At 30.8% G+C, this 24,189-nt stretch overlaps 2 protein-coding genes across 10 annotated transcripts in view; one reads left to right on the forward strand and one right to left on the reverse strand.

The window, feature by feature from the left end:
- The window catches only part of LOC118199761 (DDRGK domain-containing protein 1-like), a 30,798-nt gene extending 18,677 nt beyond the window's left edge, over positions 1-12,121 (reverse strand). The window contains exons 1-3 of the mRNA XM_035371653.2: positions 11,830-12,121; positions 9,037-9,156; positions 464-573 (exon numbers count right to left, since the gene is read on the reverse strand). Of these exons, the coding sequence (XP_035227544.2) occupies positions 464-573; positions 9,037-9,156; positions 11,830-11,944 (345 nt within the window). The 5' untranslated portion in view covers positions 11,945-12,121. The remainder of the gene's footprint in view (positions 1-463; positions 574-9,036; positions 9,157-11,829) is intronic.
- Positions 12,122-12,320: 199 nt separating this feature from the next.
- Positions 12,321-24,189, forward strand: part of GCS1 (mannosyl-oligosaccharide glucosidase) — a 38,110-nt gene continuing 26,241 nt past the window's right edge. For 2 of the 9 annotated variants that reach the window (XM_035371652.2, XM_035371650.2), the window contains exons 1-3: positions 12,339-12,485; positions 17,651-17,754; positions 21,796-21,904. The gene's annotated coding sequence lies outside the window, so the exon portion shown is untranslated. Of the gene's footprint in view, positions 12,493-17,650; positions 17,755-21,795; positions 21,905-24,189 lie in introns of all 9 variants that reach the window. The other 7 variants (XM_085817444.1, XM_035371651.2, XM_035371643.2 and 4 more) reach the window with 4 other exon arrangements.

Genomic DNA, 24,189 nt, shown 5'->3' on the forward strand with positions numbered 1-24,189 from the left:
TTAGGGAAAAAAGAAATTGTGTTAGATTTGGTAAATTAAATGAAATACTATTTGCTGAATGCATCACATCTAGAAATCTAAATGAAATAAACAACAAATACTAAATCATACTTATATGAGTATCATTTTACATGGTTTTGCTCATCATTCTGTAAAAAAAAATATTATATGTATAGTGATGGACTGCAGTTGGATACTTTCTTCACAAACTTTCATATGAATTACATTTCTACTCCAATATGTTGACATGAAAAGTATACAAAGATATGGAAATTACTAATGCTTAAATGTTATTCAACATGATTGACAAAATTTGGTGATAATTTGACTAAACAACTGTAGGCAAATTATTGTCAACAATAAATATAAGTTAATAAGCACCAAATTAATTTTTAAAACATCATGTAAAAATCTAACAATTACTGCAATAAATTAAATAATAAAGCACATAATAGTACATTACTTCTCTTTCTTTGCGTTTCTCTGCTTTTAACTCAAGTTTCTTCCTTTTTTTAGCACCTATTTTGCCTTCTGGCATTGCAATTTCATCAAGTAACAAATCATCATCTTCCTCTGTAACATATGAATTACTACTGTTTATGCAGTGAATATACTATATAGATATTTTGAAAATCATATAAATATTTCAATCATACATAAATAATTCAGCTTTAACTAGCTAAATTATTTTTTCATCCGCATTTACATGCATACAAATGTAACAATATACATTAATATATACAACTTATTTCAATGGCTGACAAAAGACACTATTAAAATATTTCATGTGCTTACCATAATATTCAGTAATGGCTATAGCATAGTCTTTTATGCAATGGACTGGACGAGAACCGGTACTTACAGCATGGTATGGCCGTTGACTTTTATACAGTCAAAAGTCGTTAATTCAGACACCCATAATCCGGACCTCAAAGCTACAAACTTTGAGTCGCTTTGACACATGCGCATAGGCGTTTACGCGTGCGCGTAACACACTTACGGCTGCGAATATGCATATGCGCATAATACGTTTACGAATGCTCATTTAATGTATAACGAACGGTATAAGCTAAGCTAAAATTATCTAATTCAGTTAATGTTGCAGATTGCGTTGTTCCTTAATCTTCGGGTTGGATCCGGCTTATTATTTTTTGCAGACTTTTAGAGCAATTTTATAAAAGTAAGCTTGAGCTTTCGATTATGTCAAATAGAATTTCCGATATATATATTTACTAATATGTAAAGGATCTACAAAGCGAAAGTATGTTTCGAAGTCCATTAAACAGAAAGTGGAATTGCTGCAAAAAATGGATAAAGACATATCCTTTGATTATCTAATCATTCTGAAATATGTTTATCAATTTCACGCTGCTCTGCGGGAGGAGGGAAACGACGCAGCGCGGTGCGCAATGAATTGGAAGTTGATCTGTCAGCACTATCGTTATCTTTAGGGCAGATGTTTTTATTTTATTTGGCTTATAATTCCTTGCTAAATGTAGTATTTCATCTCGATGTACTCCGTCTTTGATATGATTTAAATCAAGTTCCTCGTCATTATAATTTGCTTCCGATAGTGAAGAAAGTGACACAGAGGTTATTGAAAACGAAAAAATTTTGATTGACAAATTAGTCGGTATTCTTGACACAGCAATTATAGGACTTGAACAGCGGAACTTTGTAACTAAACAAGAAATTTTGTCTGTTTAATAGAATTAAAAAGAAAGTATTATCGCATGAAACGAAGCAACTTAAACAACTTACATTGAAAGAAATGTTTAATAAAATAAATAAATATCAAGCTTTTTCTTTTTGTAAATTTTGATACCCTTTAGATCATAATTGTTCTTTATTTCATAAATTACGGTTTCATATTTTTAATTTTGTAATTTCTGCATGCCATCCTACCAGATTTAAACTGATGGTCTATAATCCGGAATCGCCAAAGTCCCGACGAGTCCGGATTAACAACTTTTGACTGTATAATGGATATCATTTTGATTTGACAATATCAAAATTACTGAATCTATACATAGCACACACAAGTGAGTAATATAGTATTTTGAGAACTAACTGGTATATTGGCTTCTTGACAACAATATTAGGAAGAGAATAATACAACACTCCAATAAAATCTTGGAAACTAAAAGCCTAAAAACAGCAGTCTGGAAAATCCAATTACTTAAAACAGGAATCTCCCATACACCTCAATCGTGAAATTTCTGCAGAATTCTGATGAAATATTTTGTCAACTTTATTTTTCATAATTTAAAACACATTAATCAGCTAAACTGCATAAAGTTATAGAAAGTACCAGATGCCATTAAGCTGCTAAAATGAAAGACTTATTTTCAGCTTTTTTATTTAAAATATTTTGTGACCGATTCCTACAACATATTAATGCATTTTGCAGCAAAAATTAAATAACATTTTTTTTTTTCCTTTTTAACCCTTTTGCCTCTCTTCTGCTGATATGAATCTTCAAAGGTATGACAAAGAATTTAGAAAAATCTAGACTTTCTTAAATCTGTAACCAGACTGGATTTCTAAACTCTTAACATACTTACCTTTCTTTTCATGTCTGAAATACATTTTAATAAATACACCATTTGAAAATCTAAAAAATTAAATTATCTTGCCATCCTGTAGAAGAAAATCACTGCTAAGTGTTCACAGTTCAGTAACACATATTACTGAAAATAATGTTTAATTTTGAAGGACATGGGAAATTTCTGTAATTCTTATTAGGAAGGAAATTACTGAAAAAAGTGGATCCTATTTAGAAGTTCTACTACTCTACAAGGGTAATTTATTTAATGCATTTCAGCATATTTTCAGACTATAACGTTGAAAAATTACTTTTCCACTATGCACCTGCCATAATTTTTGGCCCCTGTGAAAGATATGCCAAATATGTTATCCAATGATAGTACCATCTGGAAATTATGTACATATGTGCGTGTATATAAACAAGAATAATTAAACATGCATATTTTATTGGTGCATAATCGAAAAGTATTGTTAAAAAAACAAAAAACACTATTTTTTCATGTACAGAAAATTTGGTACTATTCCATTAGAGCAGCATCAGTTAAAAATGAAGAAAAAATTAGAAAAAAACAATGCTACAACAACACACCAGATATTGTGGATTGAGATTTCTAGTTCTCCTTTCAAATATCATCACTCGTTATTTTTTTGCCATACTTTGCCATTATTTTGAAGACGATGGATTACACAATTTGGCAATTACCTAAAGACGAAATTGCTGTCATAAGATTCTTTCAGGACAAAGGAATAATTCATAGCAATAGACTTTGTTCTCAAGGATTAGGATTACTCAGCAAAGCACATGAGGGCTATCTGCCTAAAGGGAGAGATGCCTTCGTGGAGGACTTTATAAGGGAAACTGGCTCATATACACGTTACACATGGGGAAAACCACGAAAACACCCATGCAGCCAGCCCGTTCGCGGGATTCCAACCTCGGACCGAGCTACCAGTGTTCAGCGTCTTTACCGCTCGGCCGCTGGTGGGCCCTTTGTTCTCAAAACCATCTGATGAAATTAACTTTTGACTAGAACAAAGCTCCTATATGGTATTATGTATGTTCTTGCTGTGGGAAAAAAAGATTGAGAATCAAAACATGGTTTGAAGACTCACATCTTCCTTTCCTCAGTGCCATTCGTTTTATCCGTCTGTGGTATCAAGAACTGACACGGACTGAATTTTGTTAACTTCAGTTAGAAATCAGCCATAATATTGCAATAGATTAGAATAACTACTTTACTCTTCATTTTAAAGAAAGAAAAAAAAAAAAAAAAAAAACTGAAATGTTTCAGATTTTAAATTACGTCCAAAGGGGCGTTTTTTAACATTTTGTGTGTTACCTTTCTTTATTAAATATCATGTTCCTCGCACTTAAACCATAAGATCCAGTGCAACAGCAATATCACAAAATAGTTTTAAAACGAGCATATCTTTAGAATTTCCGATACAGAGACTCACGCGCTGGAGATAAAAATGTTTTTTCTGCACAACGTTGCCATTGCTCGCTTTGAAATCCAATGATAGTACCATCTGGAATTTATATCATTTGTTAATCAAAAATTCGTCAAAGTTTTAAAAAATAGGAAATCGATCATAAAACAAATTTCAAATTTCAAATTTGGTCTTCCACATGCTCATATTCATTGGAGGATTACGTTATTCAAAATTCGATGACTCTATGTACCGTTATTTTATGACAATGTGAGAAATATACATACATTTACGCAGATTTTCATTATTTAATTTCTTCAAATATAATGCAGGACTCTAACATTTTATGGCAACAGTTTGAAAAGTGAACCGACATTTATCCGTCCGACGCAAAATGCCAAAACGAAACTAATAGTCCTTCGGGATTCAAATCCCTTTGGACTAAAAAAAAAAAAAAAACTGATGTGTACACCACGACTTCCTTGTACGGAATATTAAATTATATGCATTTTTTCTTGCATTTCATTGAAACTTATTGGGATTGAATTAAATCTACTTCGTTGATAGCGCATAAACCAATAGAATAAATGCAATTTTTAAAATTCACTATATTTGTTTACCATAGCGACACTCTGGCGGTAGGTTCACTTAACAGCATTACATTTCATTCATATTATAACTCAGAATGCATATAAATTTATATCATTTGAAGAATTATCGAATCATTGCCACATGTTCTATTCAAATACTATACTAAATCTAAAACGATATATAAAAGAAATTAAGGAAAAAAAAAAAAAGTTTTTCACAGATGATTCAGTATTTCTCATTCAAATAATTCAGTTGTCACTTCCCGATACGACAAAAATACATAAATCTCAAAATATCTATATTAAAAATTACAAAGTAAATCTTAAACACTTATTTTCTCGAATAAATTCGAAAATGGATTAAACATGATTTAATTCGCAAGAATAAAAGAAAGCATTATCTTTATTTTTTAGTTTAGTTTCTCTAGATTGGCAACAAATACGCTATTTTGCCAAGTTTTAAATGTAAACAATCATGTCCGCCATCGCAAAAATAATTAAGCTTAGCTGCACTTATACAACTTTTAAATTATTGATAATTCCACAAATATTGTATGCAGATTTATTAAAGGCATAAAAACCTTAACCAGAAGATAAGAACAAGATAATTCAACCATTTTTAAAGCAAAAAATGCACAACTTACAAATAAGAGTAAAGAAACTGAAGCTTTAGTGTAGAATTGGGTGCCCCTTCGAATAGTGACATTTAAAAAAAAATTTTTGGCGATGAAATCTCACTTTTGTTGACCATTATAGTTTTAACTTTGTTTTAGCTTCCTGATTTTATTTAAATGAAAATAAATTGATGTGTACATGGACAAATTTAAAGCAGTGCCCAATGCCTAGTTTGTGCAATTCTAGGACTTTTTTAAAGTAAAAACAGATCGATGTGTACATGGACACAGAGTTTGTGTACTTCTTATCTTGTTTTTGTGTAGCGGCTATCTTGAAATTGTGCCTTCCTGGTCTTGGCGCTGATCTTGGCGTCAAAAAAGAATCGCCAAAAAACAAGGTGCACCCAATTATAAACTTTTACCAAAACTGAGATCGTTGAGCCGGGTAACAGAGTGAATATATACTATATGTAAGATACAAAATATGAAAGCAAACTTCTAAATTTAATTCACTATATCCTCTCTGACTTAACCAATCACCTAATTGTAAAAAAAAAACTTAAAACTGAAACTTTTACCTCCCCCCTTCTTCCTCTGCATTACTACTGCGACACTCACTCTCTTCTGGCTTAATGCTTTCCTCCTGTTAAGACGCTTCGCTGCAATCATCTATGCTCTGCAATGATTGTTTATATCACAGCAGTATCAAAATTGTTCTGGAAATAGGCACGAATGGCATGCTAAGTGAACTGTGGCCACAAAATGTGAATTTAAATAAATAAGGAATTTAATTCGGCTCGACTGCTTATTCTTCACAATGGATGGACGCTGTAAGTATCAAGTATCTACGCAATTAGTATTTCTACGCATCTACGTCTTAGTGTTCTTATTTCAGTGCTTCCAAAATTTTTCTGTCATTACATTCTTCGGCAAAATTCTTCAAAAAGAAATAAAGAGAATTTTTAATTTTAAAAGTTTCTCTATCATTTGTTAGAATTTTAAAAATTTAACATTTAAAACTTGGAAATTAATTGTAATTTTATTTTATAGATTATATTTTTATTATATGTAATAATGTGTTTCATTAAAAAAATAATTGTTTATTAATGTATTTTATTTTAAAAAATATTATTAGAGGATTGTAGATATATACAGTCTTTAATCCGGACGCCCATAGTCCGGAAAGATCCCTAATCCGGACCTCAAAGCTACAAACTTTCTGCGCATGTGTAAACGCATGCTCATAATATGTTTACGCGTGCGCATTTAATGTATAACGGACGGTATAAGCTAAGCTAAAATTATCTAATTATCTATTTCAGTTAATATTGCAGATTGCATTGTTCCTTAATCTTCGAATTGGATACAGTTTTTTATTTTTTGCAGACTGTTAGAGCAATTTTATAAAAGTAAGCTTGAACTTTCGATTATGTCAAAAAGAATTTCCGATTCTGGAGTTGCCAAAGGATCTGCGTAATGACAGAACAATTTTGGAAGCACTGAAATAAGAATACTGAGACATAGATGTGTAGAAATACTAATTGTATAGATACTTGATGCTTACAGCGTCCATCTATTTTGAAGAATAAGCAGTCGAGCTGAATTAAATTCCTTATTTATTTAAATACACATTTTGTGGCCACAATTCACTTAGCACACCAATTGCACCTATTTCCAAAAACATTTTGATACTGTTGTTATATAAGCAATCATTGCAGAGCATACATGATTGTAGCGAAGCGTCTTAACAGGATGAAAGCATAAGCCAGAAGAGAGTGAGTGTCGCAGTAGTAATGCAGAGGAAGAAATGGGCAGGTAAAAGTTTCAGTTTTAAGTTTTGGTTTACAATTAGGTGATTGGTCAAGAGACATCTGCATAAGGGTTACGTAAAATCGCATGATTAATTAGCATGACGCACTTTAGATTTATAACGCTATTTCTAAGACAGAGAGATGAAGTTCCCAAATAAAATAAAAATAAGAGAGGTTATAGTGAATTAAATTTAGAAGTTCACTTTCATATTTTTTATCTTGCATATACAGTCAAAAGTCTTTAATTGGGACATCCATAAACCGGAATGACCTATAATCCGGACCTCGAAGCTACAAACTTTCTGCACATGCGTAAACGCAGTATGCGTTAAGACTTTTACGCATGCACATAATACGTTTACACATGCGCGTTTAACGTATAACGGACGGTATAAGCTAAGCTAAAATTATCTAATTATCTATTTCAGTTAATGTTGCAGATTGCGTTGTTCCTTAATCTTCGAATTGGATATGGCTTATTATTTTTTGCATACCGTTAGAGCAATTTTATAAAAGTAAGCTTGAACTTTCGATTATGTCAAAAAGAATTTCCGATTCTGGAGTTGCCAAAGGATCTACAAAGCAAAAGCATGTTTCGATGTCCATCAAATAAAAAGTGGAATTGCTGCAAAAAATGGATAAAGGCATATCCTTTGTTTCTCTAACCATTCCGAAATCTGTTTATCAATTTCACGCTGCTCTGCAGAGTGGGGGGGGGACGTCGCGGCGCGCTATGAACTGGAAGTTGATCTGTCAGCACTATCCTTATCTTCAGGGCAGATGTTTTTATTTTATTCGGCTTATGATTCCTTACTAAATGTAGTATTTCATCTCGATGTACTCCATCTTTGATATGATTTGAATTAAATTCCTCGTCATTATAAATATCACGAATATACATCAAATAGTTTTGTGGTTGCAATTTCCTAATTTCGTCTATGTGTAATGTATGCTTTACGCATGCATGCGTTGAAAGAAATGTTTACTAAAGTAAACAAATACATATTAAGCTTTTTTTTTTGTAAATTTTTATACCCTTTAGATTTAGATCATAATTGCTCTTTATTTCATATTTTTAATTTTATAATTTCTGCATGCCATCTTACCAGATTTAAATTGATGATCTATAATCTGGAATCGCCCCGAGGAGTCCGGATTTAAGACTTTTGACTGTATACATATATTTATATACGTTTGGTGCAGCCGATTGCAACCAAAATGCGAGGTATACATCTACACGTTATAGCAGTCCTATATACAAAATTTCAACGTTCTGAGGCTACTCCTTTTTGAGTTATGCGAGATATGTACATACAGACGCTATGAAAAATTCCCTTCAGAATTCATTTTAAATCAGTTTTATAATTTTTTTGGCTGAAAAGAGTCTTTTATTCTGTCCTTACTCACAGATGTCATGCAAAAACATCATTAAATTGCATTTGATAGTGGTCAAAATGGATATTTTCGTTGAAATATTATAGCTGAAATTTTTGCAATTACAATGCTTTTTACTTCGTACAAGGAAGTAAAAAACAACGTTGGACATGTTCTTCCAGAACAATGGGTATTTGGGCTTTATGCCGGGAAAGTAACGCATATGGCAGCATTATATTTTCAGACTGCTGGAATGGATATAAAAAAGAGGAATTTAAAAATGCTGGATATGAACATTTCACTGTGAATCACAGTTATAATTTTATAGACCCCAAAAACTAGATGTCACACTTAAACTGTGAAGCGATTGTGAGGCAGAGCTTAATGGAGAAGTAAATGTCAGCAGGGCACTGTTTGCCACCATTTACAGTCGTATTTAACAGAATTTATAAAGCATCGGTTATATTCAAAAACTGAAAATTTTTATGCAATATTGAATGATATTTGTAATTTTATGCCAACTGTTTAGATTGAATTTCATTTTGTTTTGTTATTCTTTATCTATGTACAGAGTATTCTAGATTTCCGCTCTAATGAAGAGTACCAACAATTTATATCATTATACAAAACTAAGCATTATATTTCATTAACAACCATTTTAGCACATACCTTCGTTTTCAGGTCTGGCCGCTGCAGCTCTCATTCGAGCTCTGATATTCCGACCAGCTCTTCGAGGACCTTCTACATTACCCCCTCTTAAGACAGGTACATCTCTGATTCTTGGAGGAGCTTTTAATAGAAAATTTTATAATGCTGTCATAAGAAAAAAATCCAAACATATTTTATACAAAATTATATGTATACAAGAAAATTCTTTAAAATTTTTATTTATAGACAAAAATATATTGTTTTATTTTAGGTATTTAAAATTCACAAATAAGAATCACATATAAATTGGCTTTTAATTCCTTAGCCTACACTTTTGCCAACAACATTTAATCAGAAGTAATTTAAATGCTTAAAAATAGAAAATTAGCAATATAATTTGGCTTAATATTAATAAGCATGCAACACTATAGTTCTGAAGATCAAACGGAACCTTCTTCAACTGCTATTGTGCAAAAGCTTTACACACATACTGTGGTATGGAATTTAATTAAGAAAACAAAAGAAAAATTTGTTAGTTCTTAAGATGCAGTGAAAAATATTTTAGCTCCAAATTTCGTACAATGACTGAATTGAATTACGCACTGGTCATCAAAATAAAAGGATAATGAAAAAATATATGCTCACTAAGTAAATGTTGCAACCAATGCCCAATGCTGTAATTATTTATGTTAATTAAATATAACTGAAGACAAATTGCACTTCCGCGTATACGTTAGCACCAGAAATATGCAAATTCAATGATTGACTGTGTGGTGTAGAATGGACGCACGTTGGAATTCCGGTCTCCAGTGCAGTTTAAAGGGAATGTGGTTTCTGAGGGTGATTATTACTCAGTAATCATTTTGTGAATGTCAAAAAAGGTAAATAATTTGCAGAATCAAGGGGAGTCAAACATAAATGAAGGTCACCCAAGATTTGAATACCCCTTAAAGTATCATAATCAAGAATCTGGAGCTGCATTTTAAGCACTAAATCAGTTGATAGACAGCCTGGTCAAGGGTAAACAAGAGCAACAACTGCATTAGAAGTTCATTTTCTGTCATTGTTGGCTCGAAGAAACCATGAAGCAACTACAAGAGATTTGGTTTTAGGCTGCTACAGGAACTCAAATTATTCATTCTACCACTGCACAAAGGCTCAACGAGGTTAGACTGAATGCGAGAAAACCAATGGTTTGCATCCCACTCACTCCAACTTCCAGACGGGCCTTCATAATGTTCAACAACAAGGGCTTAAGCTTTCCTAAACTAGTGCCATTGTCATGTTCAATGGAGTCAAGATGACTGGGTGCAAGCATTAGTTATTAACAAGTCCAGATATGGTCTGTACAGTGATTCTAGATGTATTTTGATCTGAAGAAAGAAAAGAACACACAACTTGCCTTCCCTTGCCAGTGAAATATTCTGTTTCTGCAATCATGTTTAACTGTTTGAGGAGGAATCATGACAAATGGCCACACCGAGTTGCATCTGTAACCATTCAGAGATATGTAGACAAGGTATTGAAATCTCAAGTTAGACTGTTTAAGGGTGTTGTTGGCCACAAGTTTTCGATAATGGATGCAATGCTTGGCCTCACCAAGTATATATGGTGTTAGAATATTTGCACACAGAATATATCACTTGAATTGATTGGACACCTTACTCACCTGATGTGAACCCAAATGAGCATGTATGAGACGCTTTAGGGTGCCAAATTTCAACATGTAAATTTCTCCCTGGACCCCTCCAGGAGCTGAAAAGTACACTTTTAGAAAAGTGGCATGCAAGTCCATAAGACTAGATCAACACTTTTGTAAAGTCTATAAATTCAAGAAGTTAGGTGTGCATATCTGTCCGAGGTGATCATACACCATATTAAAGAAACAATTTTTTCACAAGAGGTAACTTAATTTGTCCATCATTTTCAAAGTTACATAAATTTGGTTTTAATTTCAATATTTTGGGAATAAATGCCAAACATTAAATTATGTTAACTAACATTTTTAAACAAAATTTCTATTCATAATTTTTCTTTAAAAATAAGTTACATTTTATTTCTGTCATTATCCTTTAATTTTGATGACCACTGTATTTTGTTGGAAGGCATTATAATGCAATTTTTATGCTAGTATAATAGCAGCCTGCAAAAGGTGATTGACTTGCCAGTGAATCATTCAGATTTTACCACAAGGAAACAATCATAATTTTATCCTGAAAGTTGCAAAATTTTTCAGTATACTTAGTTTTATAGTTTATTTACGTCTGTTTTATTTGTAGTTGGTTTTAATCCTAGCATAAGGGTCACACGAGATTTTGGAAAAATCAAGAGGTGATAAAGTATAAATGCATTATTTTGGTGTTATAACACTTTTCAGAATCGCGCGTACCGTATACTAGGATTAAAGGCGTACCGTATACTAGGATTTTACCTTATAACTGCTTTGGACATATATGTAGTATTTTTCAGTATACTTAGTTTTATAGTCTGGTGCTCCGTCCACTTTTCCCTGTCCCCTGTATTTACATCTGCTTTATTTATAAATGCTTTGACACATATGCAACATTTCCTAATTACCTAAATATTACATTCGGTCTGAATCATTATATATCTACATGTTTATATTTACTTTAGGGAAACACAGCAAGGTTCATATATTTTGAATCTATGGATATGATGCGAACTTTTGTAACACATTCTATTTTATCAAAACCATTATTTAAATATTTTCAGCAAGCATGAATGAAATTTCAAACAAAATATATAAATAAATAACGCAGAATAACACGATTAAACACAAGACATGGTTACAACCTCCTTCATTTATGCGACCAGCAGTTGTCCGTTTTTCTTTTAAGTATGTTAAGATTACAATCAAAACAATAACGAAAGCAATAGCCACACCAAGCAGCAAAGTTGTGTCAACCATTCTTGCAGATAACAATTAATCAATATTGCACGCTGCTACAACGATATCATTACAATAAATTGTTGCATTAAAATGTTCTGTCACGAACACAACACAATGAATACACGCCAAATCTACACAGCAGAGAAAAAATTCAGAGATCAGAATCAGAACTAAACTGGAAACGCAGACTGTTCTGAGTTGAGATGTTCTATAAACAGTGTTTGGAAAAAACTTATTAATAGTTTGAATTAATTTTTTATGGAAATAATGAATTGAAAAGAAAAAAAAAGGTTCTAAAATATAATAATATTGAAATATATTCATAACTGTTTCTAGATATTAATTTTAAGGTGTTTTGTATGCATGAAAACAGATTTCATGATCGTACACTGGGCACAATCGAAATCGTACAGATTTGATATTCGATTCGGCGGTGCGGCGTTTTGTTTACGTCTCTGATGCGGCCGTTTTTAGAGATTTAAATTTTTATGCCTTGAGATAAAAAGTACTATCATACGTATACGTGGAATTCTATACAAAAATAGCCATTTATCTATTGGTAAAAAGTGAAGTTACAAATCTTACATTCTGTATTGTTGTGATGCAGGGAATGGGCTCAAAGTTAACAGTGATTTTTGTAATATTTCTAAAAGATGACAAATGAGCAGATAAATATGTTTTTCCCTCACCTTCTTTCTGCTTTCGTTTGCATGCAGTTAATATAGTATCCCCAAAATATTATTATTGTCAATGAAAGTTTAAAAAAATTCTCTGAAAGAACGCACGCAGGCAAAAAAAAAAAAAAAAAAAGGTGTTTTTGAAATAAATCGAAAGTTTATTATAAATTGCATAATTAGTAGCATTTGCTCAGTTATATTAATCTTGGGATATTTAAGACACGAGACATTTTTAGGTGTTAAAAAAGTGAAAAAGCCAGTGTAGTACTTTTTAAATTTTTTCATTGTTACAAACATTAAAGTATAAAATATATGCTGTTTTCTATCAGATTTTCCACATTTCATCTATTTAAAACTGTTGCATAAATGTAAAATCCGAAAAAGAATATGATTAATAATTCTAGGATAAATTTAATTCATAATTTATCTCTTTATTTAAATATGACAAGGAAGTTAATAGAAATGTTAAAATTTCAAAATCCCTGATACCTACAGTAGTGCATGTTATCATTTATATTAGATATCTGGCTAGAGTGAATCCTGAAAAAATCGCGCTTCAGTGAAAATTTGTACTAGTTTTATAGCAAGGTGTCCTTTTTTATGCAAATTTTAATGTTCATAACTCTGAATTATATATATGATAGAAGTAAGTTATAAACTGTGCAAATAAAAACTGTCTGCTGTAGTTGTTGCTTTATTCATATGGTTTAGTTTTTATTTAATACAGCTCAAATATGCTACAAATTCTGTTGGATGCCATTCCAGAGGAGCAGGTTAAACTGCTGCATCACCAGTCCATTAAATTGAATGGCATCCATTTTTTTTGTAGTTTTGTTTCAGAAGAGCTGTCTGTTCATAAAAGTCCTATAGCCTTTAGATGAATTTAGAAATTGTTGAAGCACATTATAAAATTATTAGCAATAATTTCAGAAATGTTTTCGAATTAAAAAATGCATTTTGATGATGTGTTATGAAAGATGGTTATGTTGAATATTTACAGTGTGAATTATTTTAATTAAAAACCTAGAAATAAAGCTTTTGTATATATGGTGTCTTTCCATCATGCATGCATCCAAAGTTTTTAATGCTTCACAGGACTTTAAATATCTCCCGTGAAAGTAATTTCTCAATTTAACATTTATTTGTGTAAATTTTCTTGAAAGTATAAGTTTATTACAAACATATGTTGTCATTTATAAAATTATTTTATTTTTTATGGCATATAGATATTCTATATATGCACATATAAAGAGTATATCATTCAGCAGGATATTTGTTGAGGTCATTTCAGTAACTATAGTTTTTAGTAGTCAGAATCAACATTAGAAATGCTACATTTTTAAAAATTTGACTAGCACATTCATGTGGTATGATAAAGGTATCTTTAATATAACTTCAGTATATGTGTTAGAAAATATTAGATATTAAATCTGAAAGTGTAAAAAAATTGATGATAAAAATTGGTGTAATTTAAGTAAACAAACAGCATGCAGTAGTTGGAAATAAATATAAAATATATCATTTTCTAATGATAATTTTTGTATCCTATTTAACATAACTGAAGGCATATCCTGAATTTCTTCAAATGGCATGATGCTTAATGTCATATTTTAAAAAAATGTATTAATATGGGAGAATTAGCTCAATACATATTTTAAAAATGGCTGAATTATTTGTGTATTAAGGATGTTGACTACTGTGTAGCATACAAAGTAAGGAAATTCACATAATAAAAGTATCACCAGTTTTGAAGACTGAAGTAGAAATCTTTATGAAATTTTAAAATTAGTTAAAATAATTAGAATTTAAGTTTTATCAAGTACAAATTTAAAATCAATTTTATCTAAATTTTGTTGAAGTAAATTTTTGGAAAATTTGATTTGAAGAAAAAAATTTCTTTTCATTTAGAAATCTCTTGAATTCAGACTTCTTATATGAATCAAACCTCTCGTATTTCTGCTTGGATATATAATAATTTTTCATTACACTTGCTTGATTTCACATTTTTTACTGCACATTATATTATTTTGGTGAAAAATTCTTTTACTATTGTAAGCTCACTGACTTTTTGATTACAAAAAATTATGAGAAGTCACTATTTTGTTTCTATATTATTCATATAAACATTAGAGCTACAATGCATATCATTTTTAATAATAAGAAAATTATTTTTTTTTCTTTTATTTATATATAGCAGTTTTATGTAATTTTACCTGGTATCAGCAGATTGATTGAAATTTCTCTGTTTTGTTTTCTAATGAAATATTTTTAATCTATTAGTCCATTTAAAATTTCAATATTTTTGTTATTAAACCTTTACCAAATTCTGCAGATACTTTCATTTACTGATTTAAATTGAAATCTCTTCTAGATCACTTGTATGTGACAAGTTCTAAATTTTTTTCTAATGTAACAGTGAAATTGTGTCTGAAAATAGATACTAATAGCACAATGATTGGATTGGATTGGATTATTTAATTATGGCAAAGCACACGAGGGCTATCTGCCTAAAGGGAGGGATGTCTTCGTGGAAGACTTTCTAAGGGAAACTGGCTCATATACACGTTACACATGGGGAAAACCACGAAAATGCCCATGCAGCCAGCCCGTTTGCGGGATTCGAACCTCAGACCGAACTACCAGTGTTCAGCGTTTTTACCGCTCGGCCGCTGGTGGGCTAATAGCACAATGAAGTTATTTAATTCAGTTTTAGTCTAAGTATTTATTCTGAAAAGGCTGCAACAAAGCATTTCTTGAAGATAACAGGAGTACTAAATGGCTATTTTTTTCATTATATTCTTTGAAACTGACTTCTGCTTCTAATTTTATATGTACTGCAAATACGTATTAAAGAAGACCAAGATCTGTCATTTTTTTTAAATATTTTTTCAGAAAAAAATTCGTTAAATAATCATCTATTCAATTATCCTCTTTAAAAGCATTTAGCCATGCTTTGTATTTCTAGAAAAGCTAATTAATGATATAGATATAATATACTGTCATATAGCACTTAAATAATATACTGTCATAAAGCACTTAAATCTGAAAGTGTAAAAAAATTGATGATAAGAATTGGTGTAATTTAAGTAAACAAACAGCATGCAGTAGTTGGAAATAAATATAAAATATATCATTTTTTAATGATAATTTTTGTATCCTATTTAACATAACTGAAGGCATATCCTGAATTTCTTCAAATGGCATGATGCTTAATGTCATATTTTAAAAAAATGTATTAATATGGGAGAATTAGCACAATACATATTTTAAAAATGGCTGAATTATTTGTGTATTAAGGATGTTGACTACTGTGTAGCAACATCCAGATAAAGTTCAGAAATAAGGATTTGCTAGCCTTAAATTAAATATACATTTCAATAAAAGCTTGATTATCTGGAAAGCATGAGAAAGGCTGAATTCCGGATATGTGAAAATTCCAGATAGTTGAGCTTATAAAAAATGGAATTCACATTAAAAATGTCAGATCAATAGGTGAAATGTCTGCTCTGAAATTATAAAAACAATCTATTTATTACTAATTTGAGTATCAAACACCTACATTTAAAACTATATGAAATTTTTAAATAAAATAGATGACACATTTCATTGTTAATATTTCAATTGTTAGGAAATACCACTGAAATTGAAAGTTTGCATAGATGTTGCCGATCATCCCAGTAGAAGATTAAATATACAGATCTATTTAGTTAGGCAATAAAGAGATACAAATTACTGATATAGTGCATAAAAAACTTAAATTACTTATCATAATTTTTCACACTTCCTTTCCTTTTTTTTTTTTTTTTTGAAGTTGCGTATCATAGATTCCTTTAATGCCCGGATCTTATAACTTTGAAAATATTTTACTTCATGCAGTCCCAAATATTAATAATTTTTTTCAGAATGCAAGGAAAAGTATAGCCTTCTTTGCAAAACTTAAAACTGAATTAATATATGAAGAATTAATCAAGTTTACATTTAAACCAGAACAAATTTCGGTACTTTTCCGTTTTGCCGGCGCAGGCGTTAAAGTCACCAATAATGGTACAATTGATGACAAATGTAATATCCTCGCTGGTAACCTTTTACGCCTCATTTTCAAAACAATTTGCAGCCATTTCTTATCGGATTGATTCTTTCAATACTGGCATAAAATTACATAGAATTGTTACCGGATAGCTCAATTTTATGCTCTAAGGCCATTCGCGGTAATTAAGTTAATTAGGATGCAATCACACCGTTCATCCGAAGGCGAAAATATAGAAAAGGCAAAGTCAAGGGTTAAATTCATCACTTCTAGTGAAAATGCACTAGCGAAGTAAAGCACCGCAGATTTTCATAATTTCTGAGTAAGTTATTCGTACGAATTGAAATAATTCTTGCATTAAAACTTGTATTCCAAATTAAGATTCAACTTAAAATTAATATAGATAATTACTGAGAGAGATTTTTGTAGTTTACGTGAGACTTGGGGTCACGTGATATGAAAAGGCGAATCAGGATGTTGAACCATGAAATCGTAGTAAATTCTTAAATAATTATCTTTTTACAAATTTATTGTCTTTATTTATTGACTTTTTTACAATAATTTTAAACGATATTAAAATGTTTATGCCTTCAAAATAAAAAAACTCTTAGAACTAACATTTGTTAACATTTTTTATTTGTATACTGTAGTATGTTGTCGCCAATAAAATCTGCTTGGCGAGATTTGCGCCGGCGAAACGGAAAAGTACCCAAATTTCTTATAATTGTGTTGGGACATCATGTTTATCCATTATTGGTTGATGACAATATATACATGTTAATAGTATTACTAGCTCTAATGGCATTACAAATCTCTCATTTAGTATTTTTTTTTTTTTTTTTTTCTAAAATTATAATATACTCCATTTACTTAAATTTTTCAGTTAGTTGAATGCCTGGTAGTTGAGTTTTTACTGTATGATGTAAAGCTTTATGCAGAAAAATTGCCTTTAGCATAATAAGAAGTAGTAGTAAATTGCACTGAATTCATTGCTAAATAATGAATATTCTCTCTTTCTAGCTCTAATGTGAAGTATGCTATGTGTCTACTCGTTTGCATTGTGATAGAGGAGGGGGAAAAAATGAAGTTCACTTTGCATCTGTTTCGTCATCTGCCCATCAATCGTAAGTGCATATGGTCATTCATCTGTATGCACTTATAGTGGCGGATGAGCAGAAGGAAAGAGGCAGTGTGCAACTCATTTCATTTTGATTTTCTGATATTAAAATAGATGATTCAGTGCAAAAATGCAGAGTAAATTTATTTATAAGAGTTTTACCATATGAATGCATTAAAAACAGCAATTTTTTCACAGATTCAAATTTATAGGCTTGTGCTGAAAGGATGGCCTTGCACCTGTCTATTTATAATGTTAGATATTAATTTTACACCCATTTCTGGTAGTTTTTAAAGTACAAGAATTATTGCATTTTTACTAATGACAATGGTTTAAAAGGAAATTATGCCTTCTACATCATAGCTGAAACTATTCCAATGCATAATGTGCTGTTTTATCTTTCAGTGCATAACATTATTTAATCACCTAGAGTTAACTTAATGTATAGCAATCAGACTTAATATTATGATAAGTTTTTGCTTCTTTTGAGGCAGTGTTACAGCCAAAATATTTCTCATCAGTGTTTGTCTCATCAGTAGATGAGTAGTTAAGACTGTTGAATACTGAGATTTTGTTCCAGGATCTATTCCAGGCAACCAGACTGGCTGCGGAATTGGGTTTCATGGTTTTGTCCATGCTTAGCGTAAATATGAAGAATTTCCCTTCAAAATTTCTCTACAAAGGCATCCCATCCCTTGGGCATGTAGCCTTTGTATGCTTTTCTATATTCTAAGTTCCACCTCCAACCTCCTTCAATGTTTAATAATTTTTTTTTAATTTTCTTTTTCTTTCATTTTGAAAAGCATTCTCATATTAATATGAAATAATGCTGAATTTTAATGTTGGTTATAAAATACAAGGTGCTTTCTTTGAACCCCTTAACTGCCGCAGAAAACGTACAAAATCCACTTGCCAGTGCCATCGTTTTTTACACAGGTGTGCATAGTTATGCGATGTATTAGGGAAAAAATAAGTGCACTTTTCTGTCTAAAAACTGTTTACTTTCACAAAATAAAGAATAAAAGAGAAAAAAAAAAAAAAAAATCTGAAAGTATTCAGATTTTAAATTACGTTCAAACGGGCGTGTTTTTAATGTTTTGTGTGTTACCTTTAAATATCATGTTCTTTGCACTTAAACTATAAAATTCAGTTCAATAGCAGTCGCAAAATAATTTTAAAATGAGCATATCTTTAGAATTTACGATACACAGTTCTGCGGGCTGGAGATAAAAAGGTTCCCCCCCGCAATAGAGTGTTGCCATTGCTCTCTTTGGAATTCTTGAGTTTGTTAATGAAAAATTCATTAAAGTTTTACAAAATATGAAATCGATAACAAAACAAATTTCAAATTTGGTCTTCCACATGCCCATATTTATAGGAGGATTGCGTCATTGAAAATTTGATGGCTCTATGTACCGTTGTTTTATCACAATGCGAGAAATATACATACATTTATGCAGATTTTTCATTATTTAATTTTTTTCAAACATAATGCAGGACTCTAACATTTGGTGGCAACAGTTTGAAAAGTGAAACAGACATTTATAGTGATTCAACACAAAATCGCAAAACGAAAACAATAGTCCTTCAGAGAGAAAGCCCCTTTGGACTAATAAAAATACAAAATTTAACGTTTGGAGTAAAAGTATAATAAAAAGAATGTAAGTATAATTAAAATGATGTTTGTATAATAAAAAATATTCCAAAAAAAATGAAGTTTTGATCAAATTATTTTTAGACCAGTAAAATGTAATATCAAGTTTCAGTGCTATACTTTGTAGAATCAGTATACCAAAAAAGCATATATTTCACTGTTTCAGAACCATCCCCTTCTCAAATTTCTCGCCCCTTCTCTGAAATAATATCTTCCTTCGCATACTCTGTCAAGTTCACTGTGGTGTTGCATTCCAAAGCTTTGCGAATAATTTTACTGGTAGCAGTGCACTAATGATAGTATTTCGGAAGGGTGTATATATACATCAGGGGCAGTTAACACATCGGCTGAGCAAGGTGTGTAAGGCGTAGTATGCTTGCAGCAGTTAAGGCATTAAAGACACCTTGAAATGTATATGACGGACACTGGACTACACTGCCTTTCTCTGTTGGCAGCCAACTATAATCTTGAAGCAAGTAAAAAGTTAACTCTTTCTGCAGAATTATTCTCTGCAACATCATTAAGGTCAGACTGGTTGCAAAGACGGTTGCCAATAATGTCAACCAGTCTGCATAATGGGCTCACTGGTGAGTTTACCAGACCCATAAGATGGAGATGTTTTTGAAAATAGTTATTATTGCAAGTTCTGAAGTGAAAATTTGCTGTATCTACAGTTCTAAGAAGGTTGGGAACTGGAGTTTTTAATAACAAACTGTGTAACTTTTGCTCAGTCTAGTCTTCAAGGCAATTTCACCAACATCTATTGATGTCGAATTTAGTAAGTCTCTAAACAGTAGAAAAATCACTGGCAGAATGTGGTTTAGGTAGTCGGAACCAGCTTTGACCAAACCATCTACAAGGTCATTTCTAGTAATATCACTTTGGCTGGCATGTGTTAGAAAGTAATGTGCCACTTTCTAAAAGAGAGTTAGGAATAATCTGGCTGTCATAAAACAATTTTTTACCAGCAAGGAAACACGACCAGTGGATGAGTGGTTAATACAAAATGCTATAAGTTTTATTCTTATTTGATTGCAGGTTAACTGATTGACTGCATGATTGGTTTCTCTCATGTGTATAAGTCATATAACATGAATATAAGTCAATTTTACTGAAAATGTTCTCCATGAAGGCATCTCTCCAAGATAGCCCTTTTGTGCATCAATTAACCTAAACTTATCTGCAAAAAACAGAACAGTACCTTAATGAAAGCTTGGGATTTGTTTGACTCTATTCGACCAGTTTCCTCAAGAACTAAAGAAATAGCACCCACTTTGTTACTGTGTATGTATGTAGTTGCTGTTAATAATGCAGCATCATACATATTGAACACATGAATTGTTATTCCTGTTACATAAAATATTTATTATTAAAATGAAAATTAAAATACCAAAGTTTAGACAAAATTTAAAAATTTTCTTTTAAAATGTTTAATTATTAGTTTAATTTATTAAATGTGAATTATATTATTTTGCATGAAGAAATTTTAGCAATTTAGCAGAATAATAGCAATTTTTTTTTAGTCTGAAAGGGCTATCAGTCTCTAAAGACGATTTTGTGTAGATACACTTTTCATTCAAGTCTGTTGTCATTCAAAAAATACAAGATATTCTTTCATATTTAATCTTCTGTTACTAATTAACAACCTAAACTATTTAAAAGCAATAGGTGCAGTTCTTAGGAATATTATTATTATTTTTTTTTTTTTACTTTTTGATCTAATTTGAATAAAATGCATTTAGTTCTTAATAAATCTAATTAAAAACATTAAATATTTTTATAGATTGTGTATTTTTTCACCTTTTAAATATACAGAGGATGTATGCATCCCATAATGTATCCTTCCCATGTTAGTCTAAATACATATTTGTCTAATATGCTATAACATGTTTTTGTATTTTGTCTGGGCCATCTCTATTGCAATCTCTACTGATAAACCACATTAAAGTTTAAAAGAGTCCTTCTAGACGATCTTTAACCATGTTTATACATTCCAGATTATGCAACTTTTAATTGTGTACTGTTGTGGATAAAACTAACTCTAAAGTTCTATTGCATCATGGGCTGTCACTGCTTTTTAAAATTATATCTTGGATTTACATCCTCCTTCTTTTTAATCATACTTGAACCTATCATATTCAGACTGTTAGATACTTTTAAGTTGTGCTAATTATGTTTGAAAAGTTACTTTTAAATTTTAATAAATGCATGTTCTCATGTAACTTTTTTTTTTCTTTTATGCTGTATTTCTAGTTTGTTTATTCAGTTTTTTGACAGTTAGATGTTAATTTTCGTATGAAATTGATTTGCAGTATTTTTAGAATATTTCAGGTAGTTCAAAATTTGTATATTATTATATTTTGTGCATAATTATTTTTGTTTTTGCCATTGTAGGTAGTATAAGACTCTAAGAAAGTTACTTGAAGCCAAGCCTGTGTTACAGTTTTGAAAAAAAGATGTTTCTATGCTCATAAATTACTGGAATTTTAATTTTCATTTGAAGGTATTGTATTAGAACTGTATCAGATTTAAAATTTTTGTTCTTATAAAAACCATAGAATTTAGTGTGAAATGAATTTTGTCATGAAAATTATAAAATGCTTTTACTTTTGGTTTATTTCTTCCTGATTTGTTAGCGTGAAATGCTTAAAATGAGGCTCCATTTTATTTTTCACATAGTTATTTTTTCTAATTCCTATCCCTTACAGCTTTTCTTGTGTTTGTGAAACTTAATGCTCTTTGTGACTTTCCACCCCCCTCTGATTTAATTTTATAAATACTTCAGAATAACTTTTTGCCTAATTAGTTATTTTTATGTATTAGCACATATGTTCTTTGTTATCATAAGCTTATTTGCTTCCCAGTTATATTGTAGCATGTCATGTGTATAAGCCATTAAATTAATGTATAATAGTAGTTTTTTGGGAAAGGGATTTATTTGGTGTAATTTATTGTCATCTAAATCCATAAGATGATGTAAATTTTTTTATGAATAAACAGTGTCAACAAGAAGTTGTGAAAATAAACCATAAGCAGTCATAGTCACATCAGTATTTTTTCAGATAGATTCTTTTTCTCTTAATGAATTTATATAATCTCCCAAAAGTGATTTGATATAAAAATTATTAGCTGATGTTAATAAATCTGATTTTCTTCTATTAATTGACTTTCATTAAAAATGCATTCTGTCTAGTTGAAACTTCAGTTTACAAACTGAATTTGTTCTTGAACGTTGTTCATCAACCTTAGTACAGTCAAAAGTCGTTAATCCGGACTCGTCGGGACTTCGGCGATTCCAGATTATCCGTTTTTCCAGATTATAAATCAGCAGTTTAAATCTCGTAAGATGGCATGCAGAAATTATAAAATTAAAAATATGAAACCGTAATTTACGAAATAAAGAATAATTATGATCTAAAGGGTATCAAAATTTACAAAAAAAAAAAGGCTAAATGTTTATTTGTTTACTTTATTAAACATTTCTTTCAATGTAAGTTGTTTAAGTTGCTTCGTTTTATGTGATAATACTTTCTCTTTAATTCTATAAACAGACATAATTTCTTGTTCAGTTACAAAGTTCCGCTGTTTAAGTCCCGTTAATTGCTGTGCCGAGAATACCGACCAACTTGTCAATCGAAATTTTTTCATTTTCACTAACCTCTCTGTCACATTCTTCATGTCTTTATCCATTTCTTGCAGCAATTCCACTTTTTGTTTGATGGACATCGAAACATACTTTTGTTTTGTACGATCCTTTGGGAGCTAAAGAATCGGAAATTCTATTTGGCATAATCGAAAGTTCAAGTTTACTTTTATAGTATTGCTCTTACAGTCTGCAAAAAATAATAAGCCGGATCCAATTCGAAGATTAAGGAATAACACAATCATCAACATTAACTGAAATAGATAATTAGATCATTTTAGCTTATTCCGTCCATTATACATAAAACGCGCACGCGAAAACGTATTCTGCACTTGTGCACACGCATATGCGCAGTCGTAAAAGGTCTTACGCGCACACGTAAATGCCTATGCGCATGCGTAGAAAGTTTTTAGCTTTGAGGTCCGGATTATAGATCATTTCGGATTATGGGTGTCCGAATTAACGACTTTTGACTGTATTCAGAAACCTAGACTGTATTCAGAAATTTTCCCACAGGAATTAGTATAAAATGAATAACTTCATTCCTGAACCACAGATGATGGCTTATTTAAACTTTAGGACAGTTCTTTATGCACAAGTTCATATCCCCAAACTGATGCAAATAAGATTAAAAAAAGACAAGCACAATATTAAACAGGTAAAATTGATGAAACTTTATTTCAGGTACAGTAAAACTGTACAAAGGAGAGTGTATGAAGAAGAAGATATACATTGGAAATAATGAGGAAGATGGTATCGTTTTTATGCAAAATTTACTTCCATGAAAACATCAAATAGTGCTGTTTAGGGAGCATTTTCTTTCATCTCTCCTTTGTCTCTAAACACCACTCTGCTCAAGATTCACTGAACTTCTATTTTATTCAATATTTGTCCAAAGTGATTTTTTTGTTGCCTACATTTTAAAATGTTTTTAAAGTGAGACATAGCATCACTATAAAAGTGCTTATGCTATACCTTTATTAAGGTGTAGCATTATGTAAAAATTTTTCATCTTATCCGATTTTGCACAAATTTTGCAGATTTAATAATTGTACAGCACTAATTTAGTAACAAATAAGATGATTGTTTCTATTATTTTAGAGTGGAAAGATTTCTTATTGGTTTGGCTTTTCTAAAGTGAATTC

Source organism: Stegodyphus dumicola, chromosome 5, assembly GCF_044657685.1.
Source record: "Stegodyphus dumicola isolate Sdum_Otavi_A_Nest chromosome 5, ASM4465768v1".
Taxonomy (NCBI): domain Eukaryota; kingdom Metazoa; phylum Arthropoda; class Arachnida; order Araneae; family Eresidae; genus Stegodyphus; species Stegodyphus dumicola.